At 33.4% G+C, this 19,119-nt stretch overlaps 2 protein-coding genes across 3 annotated transcripts in view; one reads left to right on the top strand and one right to left on the bottom strand.

Moving 5' to 3' along the window:
- The window catches only part of LOC116419099, an 82,357-nt gene extending 71,344 nt beyond the window's left edge, over positions 1 to 11,013 (top strand). For both annotated transcript variants that reach the window (XM_031937283.1, XM_031937281.1), the window contains exon 4: positions 9,140 to 11,013. The gene's annotated coding sequence lies outside the window, so the exon portion shown is untranslated. The remainder of the gene's footprint in view (positions 1 to 9,139) is intronic.
- The window catches only part of CR2 (complement C3d receptor 2), a 53,157-nt gene continuing 36,595 nt past the window's right edge, over positions 2,558 to 19,119 (bottom strand). The window contains exons 23-29 of the mRNA XM_031968576.1: positions 18,984 to 19,071; positions 18,580 to 18,668; positions 12,077 to 12,259; positions 10,403 to 10,450; positions 9,613 to 9,688; positions 4,123 to 4,234; positions 2,558 to 3,271 (exon numbers count right to left, since the gene is read on the bottom strand). Of these exons, the coding sequence (XP_031824436.1) occupies positions 4,141 to 4,234; positions 9,613 to 9,688; positions 10,403 to 10,450; positions 12,077 to 12,259; positions 18,580 to 18,668; positions 18,984 to 19,071 (578 nt within the window). The 3' untranslated portion in view covers positions 2,558 to 3,271; positions 4,123 to 4,140. The remainder of the gene's footprint in view (positions 3,272 to 4,122; positions 4,235 to 9,612; positions 9,689 to 10,402; positions 10,451 to 12,076; positions 12,260 to 18,579; positions 18,669 to 18,983; positions 19,072 to 19,119) is intronic.

The raw sequence follows: 19,119 nt of genomic DNA, 5'->3' as shown, positions 1-19,119 counted from the left end.
CTCAGAATTGTTTTAATTTGTATTTCTCTAATCAATAGTGATTTAGAGCATTTTTTTCTATGACTATAGATGGCTTTATTTTCATCATCTGAAAATTATTTATATACTCTGACCATTCATCAATTAGAGGATGACTTGTGCTCATAAATTTGAAACAGTTCTTTATATGAAATGAGGCCTTTATCAGAAACACTGGCTGTAAAAAAATGTTCTCAGTTTTTTACTTTCCTTTTAATCTTGTTTCTATTGGGTTTGTTTGCACAAAATTTTTTAAATTTAATGTAATCAAAGTTGTCCATGTTGCAGTTCATAATGTTCTCTAGTTCTTCTTTGATCATAAATTTCTCCCTTCTCCAAAGATCTGATAGGTAAAATTTCCCTGTTTTTTTTTCTTCTAAAGGGATGGAGAACAGATTATAAATACCCATTTTTCCAAGTTGGCTTAGGATATCAATTCAGGTTCCTGGAAATGGCCTTAGCAATGTAACCAACAGTCAAATATTTCCTAGGTCCTGGATCTCTCATTTTTATTCAGACTTTTGAACAATGGGCCACTGTTCTCTGTGCCCTTCTCATCTGGCAACAGTGACTGGGTAACATTATGGAAGGCCAACATGGCTAAGCCAGCTGTGTCTGACCCTGGGTAACAGCTTTGCTAATGGTTCAACCATGAATGGGACTGCAAAAGACCTCAAGTCAGTCTATACTCCTATGCTTTGGTATGGTTTAAGTTATAGCTTCAGGCAGAGATTGAAAAAGGCAAAACTTTTAATCCTAAATTAATCCTAAATCACACTTCCAAGGAACATACTCATATGGAAATGACATAGAAGTGCATAGAGGATTCATTTATTCATTAACCAAGTAATTATTTAGTAAATGCAAGGCATTGTGGGAATACAAAGATGAATAAAATAGTCTCTGAACTTAATTTTGGTGTCTCTGGAGCAATTAGAGGAATAATCCAGATAGACCATTGTTATCAATAACAAAACAGCTAGGCAAAAATAGGAATGTAGTTTATGGATTGTTTATCTATAGACATGTTTAGTTTCTGTTCTTCTAAGTGAGATAAGAACTCATTAGTATACTAGGAGGGTGATCCAGTGGGACAGATTGACTCCTGAAAGGATAGTTCTTTTTGGTGTTGCTCTTACTTTAGCTAATTTTTTCTTCCTTTCCTTCTTCCTTCCTTCCTTCATTTCTTAACATTATCTGTGTTTTATTGGATCTTTATTTATTTTGTTAACTATTTCACAACTGCATTTTAATCAAGTGTTTCTAACATTTTTAAAGAATCTATTAAGGATGGAGATGTTCTTTGGGGGGGGGAGATATTCTTAATAAACTTGTATTCTGGAAGATTTTTTTCTTTACTGTTAGGAAAATGCTTTCACCTTCTTTTGAAATACCTCCCCCCCCATTCTCTTTCTCCTCACATCTCCTTGTCTAGCTGTTCTCATTAAAATCTTTTCTTTTTTTTAGAACTTGTGGACTCTTTTAAAGCCAATCATATTATCTTGTATATAAGGAATGTTTCCTCAGGAATTGAATCAGGACCCTTAGCTTTGTAATATTCAATTAGTTGCTCTCCCACTATTTCCCATGTATCTGGCTCTAATTTTTCTTCCTGAGCGAGCCAAGGAGATGTGTACTCTAATATATTTAAGAGCCCAGTGATCTGCCTCTGAGTTAACAACAAACCTTGCTTCTTTATTAATCTAACTATGCATTCTACATACTTCCCTTGGGGTAGAGAAGGCTCTTTTCTTAGTATTTGCTCTATTTCAGCTGAAAAAAAAATGAAAGTGATTAGTTTAGCCCTTACCAAAGTTTCCTGCTTATCTATTTTTGTACTCACCCTATTTCCAGATCACAGGACTTCTCCACTGAGCTTATGATCAAGTTAGTTGAACTGCTGAGTATATATCCAGAGCTTCACATCTAGAGCCTCATGTTTAATGTCCCATATTGGGTGCCAAAATATAATGTCTGGGGCTAGCTTTCTGGAGGATCTCTGGATGAGCCTTGGTCTTAGGTGGAGAAGTGATGAAGGCAAGAGAGCCATCACGAGGATGGTCAAAGATGGAGTCTGAGATCGAGCACACACTCTTGTCACCGATCCTCTCAGCCCTTAAATACCTTAGTACAATTACATCACTACAGCACATTGAGCATGTGCCAACCATAGAATCATTACATCACCATATCACAATAAGTATATGCCAACTAGAGTGATTACATCATTATATCAAACTAGAGTGATTACATCATTATATCACATTAAGTATATGTAAACTAAAGAACCATTATCTCATCAGTCACACTGAGTAAACACCCTGCTGTAAGTATCTTTGCTTCAAGTATACCTTTTCCAGAATTCCCCAATATCTGCAGTCCTCTACATCATAGACCCATTGGTATCACACACAATCAATAGGAACATTTCCCAGTAAAATACCTTCCTCATGTAGTTCTTTACTTCTTGATTGACACATTAAGAATTTTAAGTAAATAGAAGTTTTCATGTGAAACACAATCTATATAAATTCACCAATTTTTTTTTATAGAAATAATTTTTATTTGTTCACATAAAGTACTTCTTAAAAATAAGAAACTACAATTTTTGAAATACAAATAAAGGAGCATCAAAATCTTCTCCCTCCTAAATTCTTCCTAAATAACATTTCCCTTAATAATTTTATTAAATTATTGTTTGATATCACTTTTATGAATCACAGAATAATAGGGAAACCCAAGGTAGATACTAAACTAATATTAACCTGAGGGAAAAAAAAACAAAATGCTATCTTTATAATTGGAAAAAAACTGTTTTAAGCAGCTTCCAAATTTTTTTAAAAAGTAAGTCTTTCTTCTAAGTGATCAAAGTCAAATATGCCTAGAAAAAACGTTTCATCATTTTTCTTTAATTGAAACCATGTCTCAAGTTCAGTGTTCAAATAATAGTATGCTGATAACAAAAGCAAACAGAATGGTCAGGTTGAAAGAAGGAAGTCAGAATTTGGCTAGCCCAACTTAAAAAAAAAAAAAAAAAAACAACCAAAAAACAAAAAAACACCCCTCCAACAAAAAAGGAAACCTTGCTTTGTTCCACTTGAAAATTCATGTTTTGATAAAAGTTGCACCTCTGTAAAATCAATTCTAAGATGTTGTCTGATGTCTCACAAGCAGGTTGTTGTTTTTTTTTTCCAAATCCAGATTAAAGCTGCCTTTCCAGATCACTCTCCAGTTTCATAGCATTCAATGGCAACTGAAAAAACAGATTTTCCCTTTAGTTGGTAGAAAAGATGATAATTATACTGCAAAACTTTGAATGTAGACAACTGTGGCACTCTATTCATAAGTGAATAATATTATACAAACATTTAAATATGATGATTATGATGTTTACATTCTAAGTTACCTGGCCTTTAAAAAGAAAGTTTGAAATTTTGGCATCACAATAGCTTTCAAGCTTACCTCTCTCTCTCTCTCTCTTTTTTTTTATTAAGATGTTCAATTGTCTGTAGGCACAAATTGTGGATACATCTTTATTTATAGAGCAAATACACATAAAAGTGGTATAAAAATCATATACTGGTTGGACATTTCAAATGCCATTAAAATTTTGGACATAATAAAACGTAGTAATCTTTCTTTATACAACAAAAAATTTTTATAAAGAAAGTAATATATAATCTTTACTTATATCTTAGACTGGTAGTTGCATTATTTTAAAGCAAAGTAATTATTAATATTTACCTTTTGTCACCAGTGAGATGAAAATAATATTTGCATTATCTACTCAAGAGCTATGAGGAAAGCATTTTGTAAGTCATAAAATAACATATAAATATGAATATTATTAACAACTATACATTATAAACTTACTGGCTCTATATAAAATAGTAAATAAGCAAGGTGATATTCAGGGAAATAAGCAGATAATTATTAAAAGCTATAAATTTGAAAATCAGAAATAAATCATCATTACATGTAGGTTTTTAAAGCATGTTTAATTCATAAAGGGAAATATTGCAAGCTGCAACCATTAATATATCTAGTTAGAACATGTTTATTATCAATACAGATTGATAAAAATATTCAGAATTAATTAGATACCTGCTATTAGTCTTCTGGTTAAGTTGCAAAGCTGTAAGTATCATTATTGTAATCTGCTTGTGCCTCTAAATGGATAGCTACTTCTTTACAATTTTCATTAGTATAATAATTGCTAAATAGAAGAAGAAAAAATACAAGAGGGGAAAAACTCATTAAAAAGTTTTAGTTTTGGAAGAAGGCTAAAGTTAATAAACTATTTTAAAGATTTGGCTACATTCCTGTTTTAAAAATTTTTAAGTGGCAACTAAAAATCACAATCAGAAAATCTTAAAAGGGCTTGCCCAGCTGATTTTATTAAAGTTACTTCCCCCATAGCTTATGCAATGGAAAGAACTTGCCAGAGTAAAATCATTTAAAAGATACAACATAAGAGGGCCTAAAGACCTTACAAGACCAAGTTCTGTTTTTCAAAGCAAAGGATTTTTACTATATTATCACTACAATTTTAATCTATTCCTAAAGGCCATAAAATGAATGTAACAGTGCAGATGGTACTGATGACATTTTTGCACAAGTTGACCTTCCTTTCCTCTCTCCTTTCTTTTTTTTTTTAAACTATCTTTTAACATTAGAGGCTTTGCAATTTATTTGTCTCAAACAAATCTACCTAATTAAAAAAATAACTATTTCTTTTAAAAGTTGGTTGTAGAATAGATTTCTATAAATTGAAATATATTAATTACTTTATAAAATTGGGGGTGAATTTTTATAATAAAAAAGCTGAAAATAAGCCTCAAATTCTCTCTTCTCTCTCTCTGTGTCTGTGTGTCTCTCTTTTGCTGAGGCAGTTGAGGTTAAGTGACTTGCCCAGGGTCACACAACTAGGAAATAAGTGTCTGAGACCAGATTTGAATTTAGGTCCTGCTGACTTCAGGGACTCTTTCCACTGCGCTGCCTAGCTGCCCCCAAATTCTCATTTAAAAAAAAAAAACTTTTCCTACATTATGATATGTATGTGCTTGTATGTGTCTATGTGTGTATATTTCCTTTAAGTATCTAGGTTCAAGAGGTATAGAGATCCTAACAGTTTGAAAAGACTGAATGTGGCCCTGATGCCTTCAACATAAGTAGGGAAATTTGGAAGAGGTAATGGGGGGGAGGGGGAGGTAAGTGGAGAAGGTAAATGATAATAAGTCTAGTTTGGACATATTGAGTTTGAGATTTTCTGAAATATCCAGTTTGGAGTGAGTGAATGTGTGTGTGAGAGAGAGAGACACACATAGAGAGACACACAGAGAGAGACAGAGACAGAAACAGAGAGAGAAACAGAGACATAGAGAGAGATAGAGACAGAAGCAGAGAGAATCAGAGAGAGAGAGACAGACAGAAACAGAGACACACACACAGACAGAGACACATACACAGAGACAGAGAGACAGAGGGAGAGAGACAGAGACAGAAAAAGAGAGACACACAGAGAGACAGAAACAGAGAGACACATACAGAGAGAGACAGAGACAGAAACAGAGAGAGTCAGAAAGATAGACAGAGATACAGAGACAGAGAGAAACAAAGAAACAGAGAGACAGAGATAGACAGAGAGGGAGACAGACAGAGACAGAGAGAGTAAGAGACACACAGAGACAGAGAGACAAAGACAGATAGAGAGAGTCAGAGACACATATAGAGAGACAGAGACAGAGAAGGAGAGATAGAGAGACAGAGACAGAGAGAGAAAGTCAGAGAGACAGAGAGAGACAGACAGACAGAGGGGTGAGGAGAGAGACACACACAGAGACATAGAGAGAGAAAGATGGAGAGAGACACAAAGAGAGAGAGAGAGAGAGAGAGAGAGAGAGAGAAAAGGAAGGAGTGAAAGAGGAATGGAGAGGAACAGCCACAGCTAGGGGGAACATCATGGGTAATAAGGCCATATCTAAGAAGACTAAGAACTGATGATCACCCAAATGATCATTCAAACAGGGTGGATGTTATTATAAAAACATTGATTTAAAGAACCCTAAGCTGACAATAATAGTACAAAGAAGAAAAATAAAAAGAAACCAAGCTTGGTTTATCTCAAAACTTTAAATGGATTTGAATAGCAAATGGGAAAATCACAAAACAGATAAATTAGGTCAGATTAGAGTAAGAAAAATATAAAGATGATATAAAAATATCAATGGCTGTGCAGTATGCCTAATATGGGAAACTTAAATGAAGGTGAAAATGATATATTATGCATCAGTTAATTAGCACAAAGTGAGTTAATATATCAGTCAAAATATCACACCCAAAGATGATTCACAGGGTTTTCTCAGAAGATCAAAAGGAAACTGACAAATTAGTTTTATCCTATTTTCAAAAAGTAGCAAAAACAACCTATGAGTGGCTTGGTGATCATGTACTGCACATTTATTTTTAAAAAGATAATGTACCAAAAGACTTAAAGACTATCCAGAAGGTTTAAAGTTATATCATGATTATGTACTTCAAGTGGAATCCAACACTAGACATGGCTAACACCAAACAACATCACAGAAACATTTTTCATTGTTCTTCCCTGTGCCTAGCTTTTCCTTGAGGTTATCAAGTATCAAAGTAAATGCTCATTAAATTTGGAAAGTCTTAGGAAGTTCTTTGCAGAATTTCTCTACTTCATCCTCAGTGAAAGATTTTTGGCAAAAGTAAATTATAATTAATTTCATGATAATCTTTTTGCAAAATGGAGTAATACAAGATGATGTTTCCCATCAAATTATATTTCCTTTTGCCTTTGAATACATGATAAAATTAATTCCATTAGTTCACTTGTTTAAGATCTTGTCACTGAAAATTTTGTCAATAAATCCTTCCATTTAACTGCAACTTCTTTTTTTTTTGTTTATTTTTATGGTTTTATTTCTCAAGATTGTTATGGTTCCTCTCAGAGTGTGTCTCATTGCTATTTACTGGACAAGGATCTAATATTTAGAGTATAAATGGTAGACTGATGTTTATAGTCAGTTTGAAAACTATGATTCTTAGTACACTCTATGGCAATCCCTGCAGAAACATAAGGGTTGCAGTGGACGTTGTGTTTTTCTTTGTTTTATGGGTTGCCATAGCCAAAGAATTCATTGGCACTCTCCTTGCTCCCTTATGATGATACTCTCCAAATTTAGGTAGGATAGACTTCAGAAAGCAGTATGTTGAAAAGAAAAAAAAAAGTAACTATGAAGAAGTTTGACTTCTCTGACTTGGAAAAAAAAGATTAAAAGGTGACAGTCATTAAAATACCTAATACATTAAAAACACCAGTTGAACATGGAATACTAGAAGATGGGATTGAAATCATGTCCAAGATTATTATATAAATACGTAAAAGACCAACACAGTCCCATCTCTGACTAAAGAGTTCAGTCCTATGGAGTTGCTTGAGACATAAGGTAAAGTGCCGTGTGTAGTCACCCAACTGGTGCCACAGATAAGTTCTGAACCTGGATACTTCTGCCTACAGCCTGGCATCTTGTCTACTATGTCTGTACGGGATTACTTTTTGTTGAGACCTATGATTTCACTGATGTATCCTACCTAAGAAGGAAACTTCTACCAATACATACTAACAACTGTTCTGGAACTTTAATAGAGAACATTGCCTAGAATTTTAAAGAGATTAAGTAACTAGTTCATAGTGACTCAATATAATTCAAAAGCAGATTTGAAGCCCATTGTTTCTATACAAAAATTAATATACAGTTTAATTATTAAACTGTGTAATATATAATTGTCAATACATAGTTAATACTGTTAGAAAAATTGCACAATATAGAAAATGTATTATTTGCATTTCATACCACACACATTAAGTAATTTCCATTGACTTCTATGACACCTAAGATTCATTTCAGGCACCTCTGCCACTTCAGTACTTCATGATATAGAGCCATTACCCTCTTCATGACTTGTGTCCAGGTATATTGGCTCCTATTGCAGTGCTTGCTGGAGATGCCAGAATGCTGGCCCTCTTCCCCTCTGCCTCTGAAAATTGACTCCTCCTTGTGCTTAAAGGTGCTGTCCCCCAGCTGTTCACAGCTGCAATAGTGTCTAGCATATAGTAAGCAATTTGAAAAGTTTGTTGATTGACCTGCTTTTTATGGACTTTGCGTATATTTATGTTAAAGATAAATAGTTATTAGAAAAAGTTCAACAGATTGATACTTTAGAAAGATGAGTACTAGACTGCCATAAAAATGACAAATAGAAAAATTTTGCAGGAATATGAATAATCTCTTTAAAGTAAATGAAATGTGAAAGAAGGCTGGGTAACTAACTAAGGGGAAAATATATTTGTCTACTTTTAGGAACTGAAAGCAAAACATGGCACTAATGTTTGTAGGCATAATTTATTTTTGTTGTGATGCTAATTATGTATGATGTAATTTCGTATCCTCTTAGAAATTACAGAAAAAGTATATAAACAACCATGTTAAGAACAGTAAGCATCAGCTTTTTCATCTTTTAATTTAAAATTAATCAATCAGTCAATTAGCATTTATTAAATACTAAGCTAGGCACAGGGAATGAAATTTTAAAAAATTGAAATCCCCTGTCTTCAGAGAGATCACATCACAGTAAAAAACAGGACACGAATACATAGCTAAAATAAAAACAAAATAAATATAAGGCAGCTATGAGAGGGAGGACACCAGTAGCTGGGAGAGGATCAAAAAAGGTTTCATGTGGAAGGTAGTATTTGAACTAAATTTTGAAGGAAGAGCCTCAACTCCAGTTCATATATGAACCCTATCTTCCAATTTCATAGTCACAACCTAGTTTAAACTTTCCTCGCTTCTATCATGGACCACCATAACAGCTTTTTAATTGGTCTCCAGGGCTCTGACTCCTTCCCTCTGTTCTCTGCCCAATAAAGTGATATTGTTTGTCTAGGTATGACATGTTGCTCTTTGCTGAGTCAAAACTCTTGTGGCTTCCTACTTCTTCAAGAATAAATACTCTTCTCTTTGTTATTTATATTCCCTGACAGTCTGGATCTACTTGGTTACATATTCCTTCCCTTCATATTCCTCTCTTTCAGTTCATCTGAACTGGTCTTCTGACTGTTCTTCACACAGAACATCATACATCCTGGTGCTGTGACTTTGCACAGGCAACATGAGGGTGGATTCTACGTTGAGGTTGTGAAGCTGGGTGATCTGGTGCACTGAGAAGTAATCCCCAAATCCAGAAGAGGTAGGATTTTGAGGGAAAAGACAATGAGTTCTATTTTGGACAAAACAAGTGTGATATGCCTATGAGTGACATCTATTTTGAAATAACCAAAAGGTATTAAATGATTCTGTCATGATTCTATCACCCAATATCTTTATGTGCTAAATTTTTTTTCCTAAAAAATCTCCCATTTTCATATGAGAAGCCAATGTTTCTGTTTGTACCTTAGTCACCAATAAGCTAACCATTTATATTAAACATTTCTTTTACTGATCTTAGCTTCTGATAAGAAGCATAGGAAGTATCATATATTTTGTAAGACAATATAATTAAACTCACCCTTCTTTATATTTTGATATTATTGCCAACACGATACCAGCAAATAGAATAAGTAATACTGTACCCAAAGAAATGCCTAGGCAGAAAAGTAGAAACGTTAACTACCAGGAAAAATGGGGCCGACAGGTTTCTTAACTTTTATGACTTATTAGAAAATTCCTCTTTAGTCATAGTTGAATTCTTTTAGATTAACAGATATCAATTTATTAATATGGTTTATATATGTGTTATATATAACATGTATATAACATATACATGTTATATGAGGTTATATGAGTATAAATCCTATAGGGGGTTCAGGATCAAACCTTGAAGGCCAAACATTTAAGTATCAAACATGTTTAATCAAATGGCTAAATTTATAAAATATAAAATTTTATAATCTATTATTTTGTCTTAACAGCACCATTCTAGTCAAATAATTAGACTGGGAACCAGTATCAATCTTTTTCTCCTCCCCACATAATACATATATGAATGTATTTCATACTAACAGGTCTTCTATTTCTTCCAGCTATAGGTTGCTTCAAGTAGACTGTTACTATCAATTAGACAGAATAATCTGAAAAGATTATATTAACATAAAACAAACTTTTCCCAACATCAAAAGCCAGAGCTTTTTTTGGAATTTTTCTTTAGGTGTATAAAGATCTGAATTGTAACTCTAAAGAGTATCACATGTTTATATAATGGTTTAAAATGAAAAACTAATATTTAGGTAGAAAAAAGAAGTCTGGATTGATTCATAAAAGCGACTATTACTTTTCTAAAGTTAGTCGTTAAAACTTACCACCGAGAACAAGAGGACCTTGGGAGCCTAGAAGGGAAGAATAATTCACTGGGGAAAAAACATGAAAATATCAGTTTAAGAATTTAGCATAACCTCAAAATAGATTCTTACAATGTCATCATGAAACTAATATAAGAACTTTCAGAAAGATTTGACAAAACAATCATTTTAGCTTTTGTATTTGATCACATGATTTAAAAAAATTATTAAAAAATACCATGACAAGAAAACCAAGTGAAATGTGTTCAACTTGCTATTTGGGGAACATCAGTGCTATGAAACAAATTACATTTTATACACACACACACACACACACACACACACATACATACACACACATTTGTCTACATATTATGTAGTCAGAATTATAGATCAGAGATTTCAAATTGAAAGAGAACTCAAAGTCAAGTCCAATCTCCTACAGAAGAAGAGACTGAGCCTCATAAAGGTAGGGCTACTTGCTAAAAATTACACAAATAAGTCACAATGGCGAGATCTGAACTGTATCCAATGATATATCACACTTGGATAATTATCTGTAGATGTGAACAGTAACATTTTTTAAATTGATTTTTTTATTATAGCTTTTTGTTTATAAAACATATGCATGGATAATTTTTCAACATTGACTCTTGCAAAAACTTCTGTTTCAACTTTTCCCCTCCTTCCCTCCACCCCTCCCCTAGATGGAAGGTAGTCCCATACATATAAAATACAATCTATGTATACATATTTATACAGTTATCTTGCTTAACAAGAAAAATCGGATTTAGAAAGAAGGTAAAAATAATCTGGGAAGAAAAGCAAAAATGCAAGCAAACAATAACAGAAAAAGTATAAATGCTATGTTGTAGCAACAATAACATTTTTAAAAGAAGAAATGAAATGGGAAAAAGACTCAGTATCAACTCTGATTCTAAAATACAAAATTACTGATTTTGCATTCATTGCAAGCAGAGCCTTCTTGGGATGGAAAAGGTTTTCTCCCACCCTACCACTTCTTTATGTCCACTGAGAGATGATTCTTTTTAATTAATTAACAAGCCCTTATTAACCACTTACTCTGTGCTAAGGATGCAAAGAAGGGCAAAAGATAGCCTTTGGCCACAAAGAACTCACAGTCTCCGAGGGAGTTAACATGAGTGTCACCAAGTTCAGCCAAGATTCATAAAGAATAGAGGGAGGGTCGGCTCAGAGGGGAAGGTACCAACATCTATCTAACACTAACAAAAGGAGATTTGAGCTGAGTACTGAGGGAAACCAGGGAAGCTATTAGGTACAGGTGGGAAGAGATACCATCCTCCAAATAAAAGATAGCAGTACAAAGACTCAGAGATAGGAAATGGAGACTTGTGGGTAACAGGAAGCAGGCCAGTAGTGGTGAGGACTCAGTGGTTGCTGAACTACATTGATCAATCAATAAATCTTTATTAAGTGCTACATCTAAGCACTTTAAAATAGGGATATGTGAAATTTTAAAACTCCATAGCATATACAATTAAAGGAAACCTCCCAAAGCGCTATCTGAAATTTGATCAACTTACTTTCAAATATTTGGTGAACTGAACTCCTTCTGTGAATTTTACAGCAATAGAAAGGGTATCCCTGATATAGTTCAACATTAGAGGACAAAAGATGTAATATGACATAGCAGGAATACTATATTATACATACGTGATTTACAGACTGCCAAAGGAGGGTCCCATCTATGATCTTCTTGACACTGGCTCTGAGGACTGCCTTCTAGCATATATCCTTCATCACACTTCAGAGTAAAGATAGCTCCAAAATCATATATTTTTTTAGTTGACACATTGTGGGCACCAATTATGAATTCTGGGAGGTGACAATTTACTTCTGAAATCAAGGAAAGGAGATTGAGATTATGACCATCTTCTAACTTCTTTCAGAGAAATACAATACTCTTAAGGATTTTAAATCTGTGACAGAAGATCATTTTTACCATTATCATGCATCATCTTAGTGAAAAGAAAATGAACAAGAACTGGTGATTTGTAAATCCTAATCTCTGAAATCTCAAGGTGCTTCTAGATTCTGTGGTACAAATTACTTTCTTTTTAAAAATTTTATTAGAAATTCTCCTTCTTTATTGGTCTCCTTGGAAGCTGCTTGGATTTCACAGAAGTAGAAATTTTGGAGTTGGAAGCAATCTTGACAGCCATCTAGTACAATTTATACACCAGGGAGTTCTTACTATGATGCTGATTGTGCACTCAATGCAGTCTCTGAGCCTGAGATGCAATAAAGTATGTATTGATTCTCTGTTGCTTATGCTAATTTCTTCCTAACAATAATTACTAAGAAAATACGGATTCTCTTCCAGTCACTACCACATCAATCACATGTGGAATAATAAATGTTACAGTAAATGGAGAAATTTTTAATGTTATGGCTACGTTCACTTACCTTGGCAGTTTATCCTCCAAGGAATGTACATATAAATGATGGGGCTGACGCATGCATTGCCAGAGCTGGCTCAGTGTTGGGGAATTTCCAAAAGAATGTATGGGAGAGGAGAGATCTTAGGCTGCCTACCAAATTGAAGGTCTACCGAACCTTTGTTCTGACTTCATTGTTGTGTGCCCCTGAAACATGGACAATATACCAGCACCGTGCCCCCAAACTGAATCTCTTCCATTTAAATTACCTGGCAAGATAATGTCCTTGACCTTTACTAAGGTCCTTTCTTGAGCTAAGTATTGAGACTCTACTGCAGAGAGTACAACTCCAATGGGCTAACTACACAGTTCAAATGCCAAACACACATTTGTCTAAAAGATTATTTTTTGGAGAACTCACACAAACTCAAGTCTTCATACCGAGGTCAGAAGAAGTGATACAAGGATACTCTTAAGGTTTTTCTAAGGAACTTCAGACTTAATTGTGTGTCATGGCAGACACTGGCAAAAGATCTTCCAGCATGGTATACCTGCTCTATGAGCAAAAGAGAATTGGACTAACGCAAAAGAAATGTCAGATGTGCAAATTTAGAGAAATCTCCATATGGACTACTTGTGCCTGACTTCTTGTAAAAGATTCTGAACTCATATTGCAGGCAGACACACTGTGCCTTGACTCCAGCAATGATGATGTCATTTTGGTCCTGTTCAAGAACAAAGGAAAACAACCAACGATAATGTACTCAACAAGTGGCCATCCAAATTCTTTTGGGAGACTTCTAAGGAGGGGAAACTCTTTATGCCTGTTCTATTTTTGGACAGCTTTATTTAAAATGTTTATCTTAATATCAGGCTTAAATTTATCTCTTTGCAACTTCCATCCAATTCTCTTGGTTTTGCAGAATTTCAGAGTTTAATGAATAAGTCCAATCCTTTCACCAAATAACAGTCTTTCAAGTACTTGATGACAGCTATCATATTCTAATTCTTTCCCCCCAGTCTTCCCTCCTCTAAACTAGACAAATTCATTTCCTTCAAATAATCCTCATATAACATGAATTCAAGGCCCTTCACCATCCTCGATGGCCTCTTTTGAATATTTTTTATTTATTATTAGTGTCCTTCTAAAATCATGGTCTCCAAAACTGAACACAATACTCCAGAGGAGATCTGATGAGTTCAGAGTTAACAAGACTATCATCTTCCTATTCCTGGAAGCTATGTCTCTCTTTATATAAATCAAGACTACATTAGTTTTTGGCAGCTGTATCACATTGGTGACATTGAACTTGCAGTTCATTAAAACTCCAATATTTTTTCAGAATTGCTATTTTAACCCTGTTTTCCACAGCTTACATTTGTGAAGTTAATCTTTTGTGCCCAAGTACAAAAATCCACATTTATCTCTAATGGAAGTACATTTTATTAGATTTAGCTCAATGTTCTACTCCAGGGCTTCTTCAACTTTTTCTCACTCATGACCCCTTTTCACCTAAAAAAAAATTTATGCAACCCCAGGTATATAAGTATATGAAATAGGTATGCAAATCAAACATTTACTGATAATAAATAATAAAAAAAATTTAAAACAATTCTTTGGCATACATATATATATATATAATTTTATCATTTATTAAAGATGAAAGCAAATTTGTACATTAATGAGATGGATGTTTGTTTATTTTTAAATAAATAATTAAATCTTGGTGGAATATTTGATACCTTTTACCATTGCCAATTGCTTTTTTTTTTTTTGGCAACTTAATCACATTTAATTACACAACGTCACATGGGGTGATTGCCTACCATTTAAAAAGCTTTTACTTGCTATGATAATCATTCTTCCTAGCTTTGTGCCATTTGCAAATCTGATGAGCATAATATTTATGTTTTTATCAAAACAACCACAGGGCCAAGTACAAATTTCTGGGTACTCTCCACCATAGACTTTCTATCATGCTGACATTGAAGTAGCAATAATTATTTGTTGAATTTTGTCATCCAACCAATTCAAAATTCATTTTATTGTTTAATTGTCTAATCTATGCTTCATATTTATATTCTTTTTTAAATTAACTTTTTGTATTCTAATTTGTGTTATTTTTACTTTTTCTTACTAGATACTGAATGGCCAAAAGACCTCTCAAACCTAACATTTATAGAATATATATATATATATATATATATATATATATAGAATATAGAGAGAGATATATAATATATAGAATATAGAATAAATTCATTATTTTCCCCAAAAAACCCACCCTTTCTTCCAAATTTCCTTATTATTGCTGAAAGCACTCCAGTTCATCCAGTCTCCCAGCTACATTACCTTGGACCTATCCTGAACTTCTTAACTTTCTCTCTTAACATTTGAACATCAGCCAGATCTTACTGTTTCAACTTTAACAACATCTATTTCATCTGGTCCCTTCTCTAATCACACAACTATACATAGCTTATCACTTCTCACCCATATTACTACAAGGTGTAGTTTTTCACCATTCCAGTACACTCTACACACTGCAGCCCAAGTGAATTCCTTAAGTACAAAACTGATCACATCAGTCTTTTATTCAATAAAGTTAAATGACTTCTATTCCCCAATTGACAAGTGTTTAAAAATATGAATAGGCACTTTTCATTAGAATATTAAAATATTCTAAATCACTACTTATTAGAAAAAGGCAAATGAAAACAACTCTGATATACCACCCCACACTTATCAGATTGGCTAATATAATGTTAAAGTAAAATAATAAATATTGGAAGGGATATGGGAAAATTGAGACATTCATGCATTGTTGATAGAGTTTTAAACCATTATAGAGATTTCAAAACCTGACCTGACCTGAAATTCTAATAGAAGACCATAGAGATAGAGATTTCAACCATTATAGAGAACAATTTGGAATTATGTCCAAAGACTTATAAAATCCTTTGACCAAGTAATACCACTGCTAGGTTTGTATCCTAAAAAGATTAAAATAAAAAGGAAAAGGAAAAGAAGCTAAATGTACAAAAATATTGATAGCAACTTTTTGTGGTAGCCAAGAATTGAAAATTGAGGGGATGTCCTATTAGTTGGGGAATGATTGAACAGGTTAGTGCATATGCTTGTGTTGGAATATTATTGTGCCATAAGAAATGATGAATAGGATGCTCTCAGAAAAACTTGGAAAGACTTAAGTGAACTGATGCAAACTGAAATGAGTAGAACAAAGGAAACATTCTAGTAACAGCAAAATAGTATGATGATCATCTGTGAATGAGTTAGCTATTCTCAGCAAATCGATGATCTAAGACAATTCTGAAGGACTTATGGTGGAAGATGGAATCTCAATCAAAATGTGCTTCTAAAATGTTTTCTTTATTTTTTTAATCTATCCTGTATCAAATTGCTTGTCTTCTCAATAGAGAGAGGGTAGAGAGTAGAAAGGGAGAAAGAATTTGGAAGTGAAAAACTTTTGGAGGGAGGAAAACAATTTGGATATCAAAAACTTTAAAAATGAATGTTAAAACTTTTTTATATGTAATCGGGGGAAATATTAAATAAATATTAAGAAAAAAGAACAAACATAACTAGCTTCCTATTGCCATTAGGATAAAATAGAAATTCATCTATTAGCTTTATAAATCCTTATAACCTGATCACAACCTATCTTTCCAATTTCATTGTAAAGTCTCTCCCCTTCTTGTCCTCTGATCCAGCAAAACTGGTCTTCTTTCTATTCTATCTCCCATAGCTGTGCTTTTGTACTTGTGTGGAATGTATTTCCCTTCTCTCTCCTTCTCAGAGCATTTTTCTCTTCCTTCAAGAGAAACACAAAGCACCATCTTTCTGATCAAGGACCACTTTTTCCTCATCATCTCAAATGCAAGTGATTTCTCTCCTAAACTACTCTCCTAAGCTATTTTAATTCATTTTTATTTATCTGCTTTATTTTGTATACACATGTACATAGATATGTATATGTATTATATATGTGTGTGTGTGTGTGTGTGTACTATTTTAATGATAGCTCTTTCAGAGTAGGGACTGTTTTTTTTGTTTTTGTATAATCAGAACTTAGCACAGTGGCTTGTATAATAGTTAATTAAAATATATTGAGAATTTGATGCCCAAACATACCAATTTGTCATAGCCTTAACAAATTTGAGTAGGAAAAAGGAAAATCTTTGCCTTAAGGGACAAATCTGTTTTATAATGCTTCACTGGTACAACTTATGAATGACTGTCTCAAATGGAAGTAACTTAGATCACATTTATAAAATACTGACATCCCAGAATAATTTTGAGTCATAACAAGAGAAAGAAGGCACCAAAAAAGCACTACAATAGAAAAATGACACTTAGCAATATGAAATTATGATTCAAATCACTAATAAATAATAAAAGAAATTCAAATCAAAACAGCCTGACAACCCCACAAATTTCACCCCACATCTTGAAATTGGCAAAGATGCTACCAGTCAATGTTGAAGGAGTTATACAGTGCCATACTAGTCATTGTTGGTAAATCCACATAATAATTTTGGAAAATGACTTGGAATTAAGCAAATCAAGTCACTAAAATGTTCATACTCTTTGACTCAGAGATTCTATTTCTAGTCTTATATCCTAAGGAAGTCTGTGATAAGAAGAAAGCTATTATATACAAAAAAAATTTACATCTTAGCTTTCTAGGAAAGCAAAGATTTCGGAACAAAGTAGAAACTCATCAATCAGGAAAGGCTGGTGTGATTATGATTATATGTGAATGCAGTGCCATATCACTGTATTGTAATAATAATGAGTATGATGAAAATAGAAGAGCATGGGAAGATTTATACAGTCTGATGCAGAGTGAAGTAGCAGAAAAAATATATGTATAACATAACATAATATAATTAGAAAGAAGAATCACAAAAGTCAAAAGTGTATGTTATAAAATTTCAAAGAACAAGTATGGCTCCATAAAAGATAGAAGACACTACCCACTCACCCCTTTGATGAGGCCGATGGATATAGTACATTACACATATTTTCAGAGTACTCCAATGTACTGGTCAGTTTTGTTGACATTTTCTATTCTTTTTTCTTTTTTAAAAATTTTATTTGTCATTATGAAATGTCTTTCTGGGAGGGCAAAAGAAAGGGATACTCACAGAAATTTTTGATGATATAAAAAGCCCAAATGATATCAATAAAATTTTATTGAAAAAAATTAAGTTTATGCTACACTCCATTATTTTAAAGATCTCTTACACATTTTTCTTCCAGGAGGGGTATCATTTGGAGTCATTCATAAAATACTTCTTTTTCATAGAGAAGGGTAGATATCATTTCACTTACATACTCTCCACTGGAAATACTTAAAGGGAAGGAACAATTAATAACCAGAGAAGAGTTGCAGTTGGTTGTTTATTTTATTTATTATCATCAGGAAGCTTTTTCTTCCCCATATGAATTCAAGATAAAATTACATAATTATACCATCTCCCCAAATTCAGATATATTAACTTAACATTTTGTTGATTTTTTTAACCTACCAAAGCTAAAAGAGTTACAGTGATTAGGTAGTAAACCTGTCTTCTGAAATTCCTATCCTGACCAAATTTGTCCCCTTTAAACTTCTCTCACAAAATACCTTTGGAAAGATTTTTAAATCCTATCAAAATTAGTACCATATCAACTTCTCAAAAAACTTAAGCCAAAACTTCCTTCAGCTTTCACCCTGAAATCCCAACTAAATAAAAAGGGGTAGGATTACTCACCTTTACAGAGTGGAATCTTTTGGAACCAAAACCTATTCCCTGCTTCAGGATTCCGACAGAGTTTATAAACATGGCCAGTTAATTGGTACCTAGAGACAGATGGTAACATATCTTCACCTCTCAAGATCCCTTCCTACCCATGCCATTTAGAGCCAAAGCAGGTACCACTGAGCTAGGGTTTCTGGTGGATGAAACACCACAGACACAGCTACTTACAGACATTTCATTTCCACACATACAAAAGCCCAAGAAGGAAGGATACTTGTTAAATAAAGGTCTAGAATTTTATACATAGAGTTGGGTGACAATGAAGAGCTTTTAAAGGAAACCACTAGGCTAAACTAATAACTAATGCACAGAAATAAGACAAAACTCTTATTCAAGCTGTATCAATTTACACTTACCCCTCATGGCAAGAGGAATTAACTGGAACCACAGGACTGCCATCTGAGGGTAACTGCAATTGTTCTTCTATGGGTTCACATGAGGCTTCTAAAGAATCAAGACTAAGATCATTTAAAGATATTTCAGAATTTTAAA

The sequence above is a fragment of the Sarcophilus harrisii genome, chromosome 4 (assembly GCF_902635505.1).
Source record: "Sarcophilus harrisii chromosome 4, mSarHar1.11, whole genome shotgun sequence".
Taxonomy (NCBI): domain Eukaryota; kingdom Metazoa; phylum Chordata; class Mammalia; order Dasyuromorphia; family Dasyuridae; genus Sarcophilus; species Sarcophilus harrisii.
The sequence above is the reverse complement of the archived record's forward strand: the minus strand, read 5'-3'. Positions and strand labels throughout refer to the sequence as shown.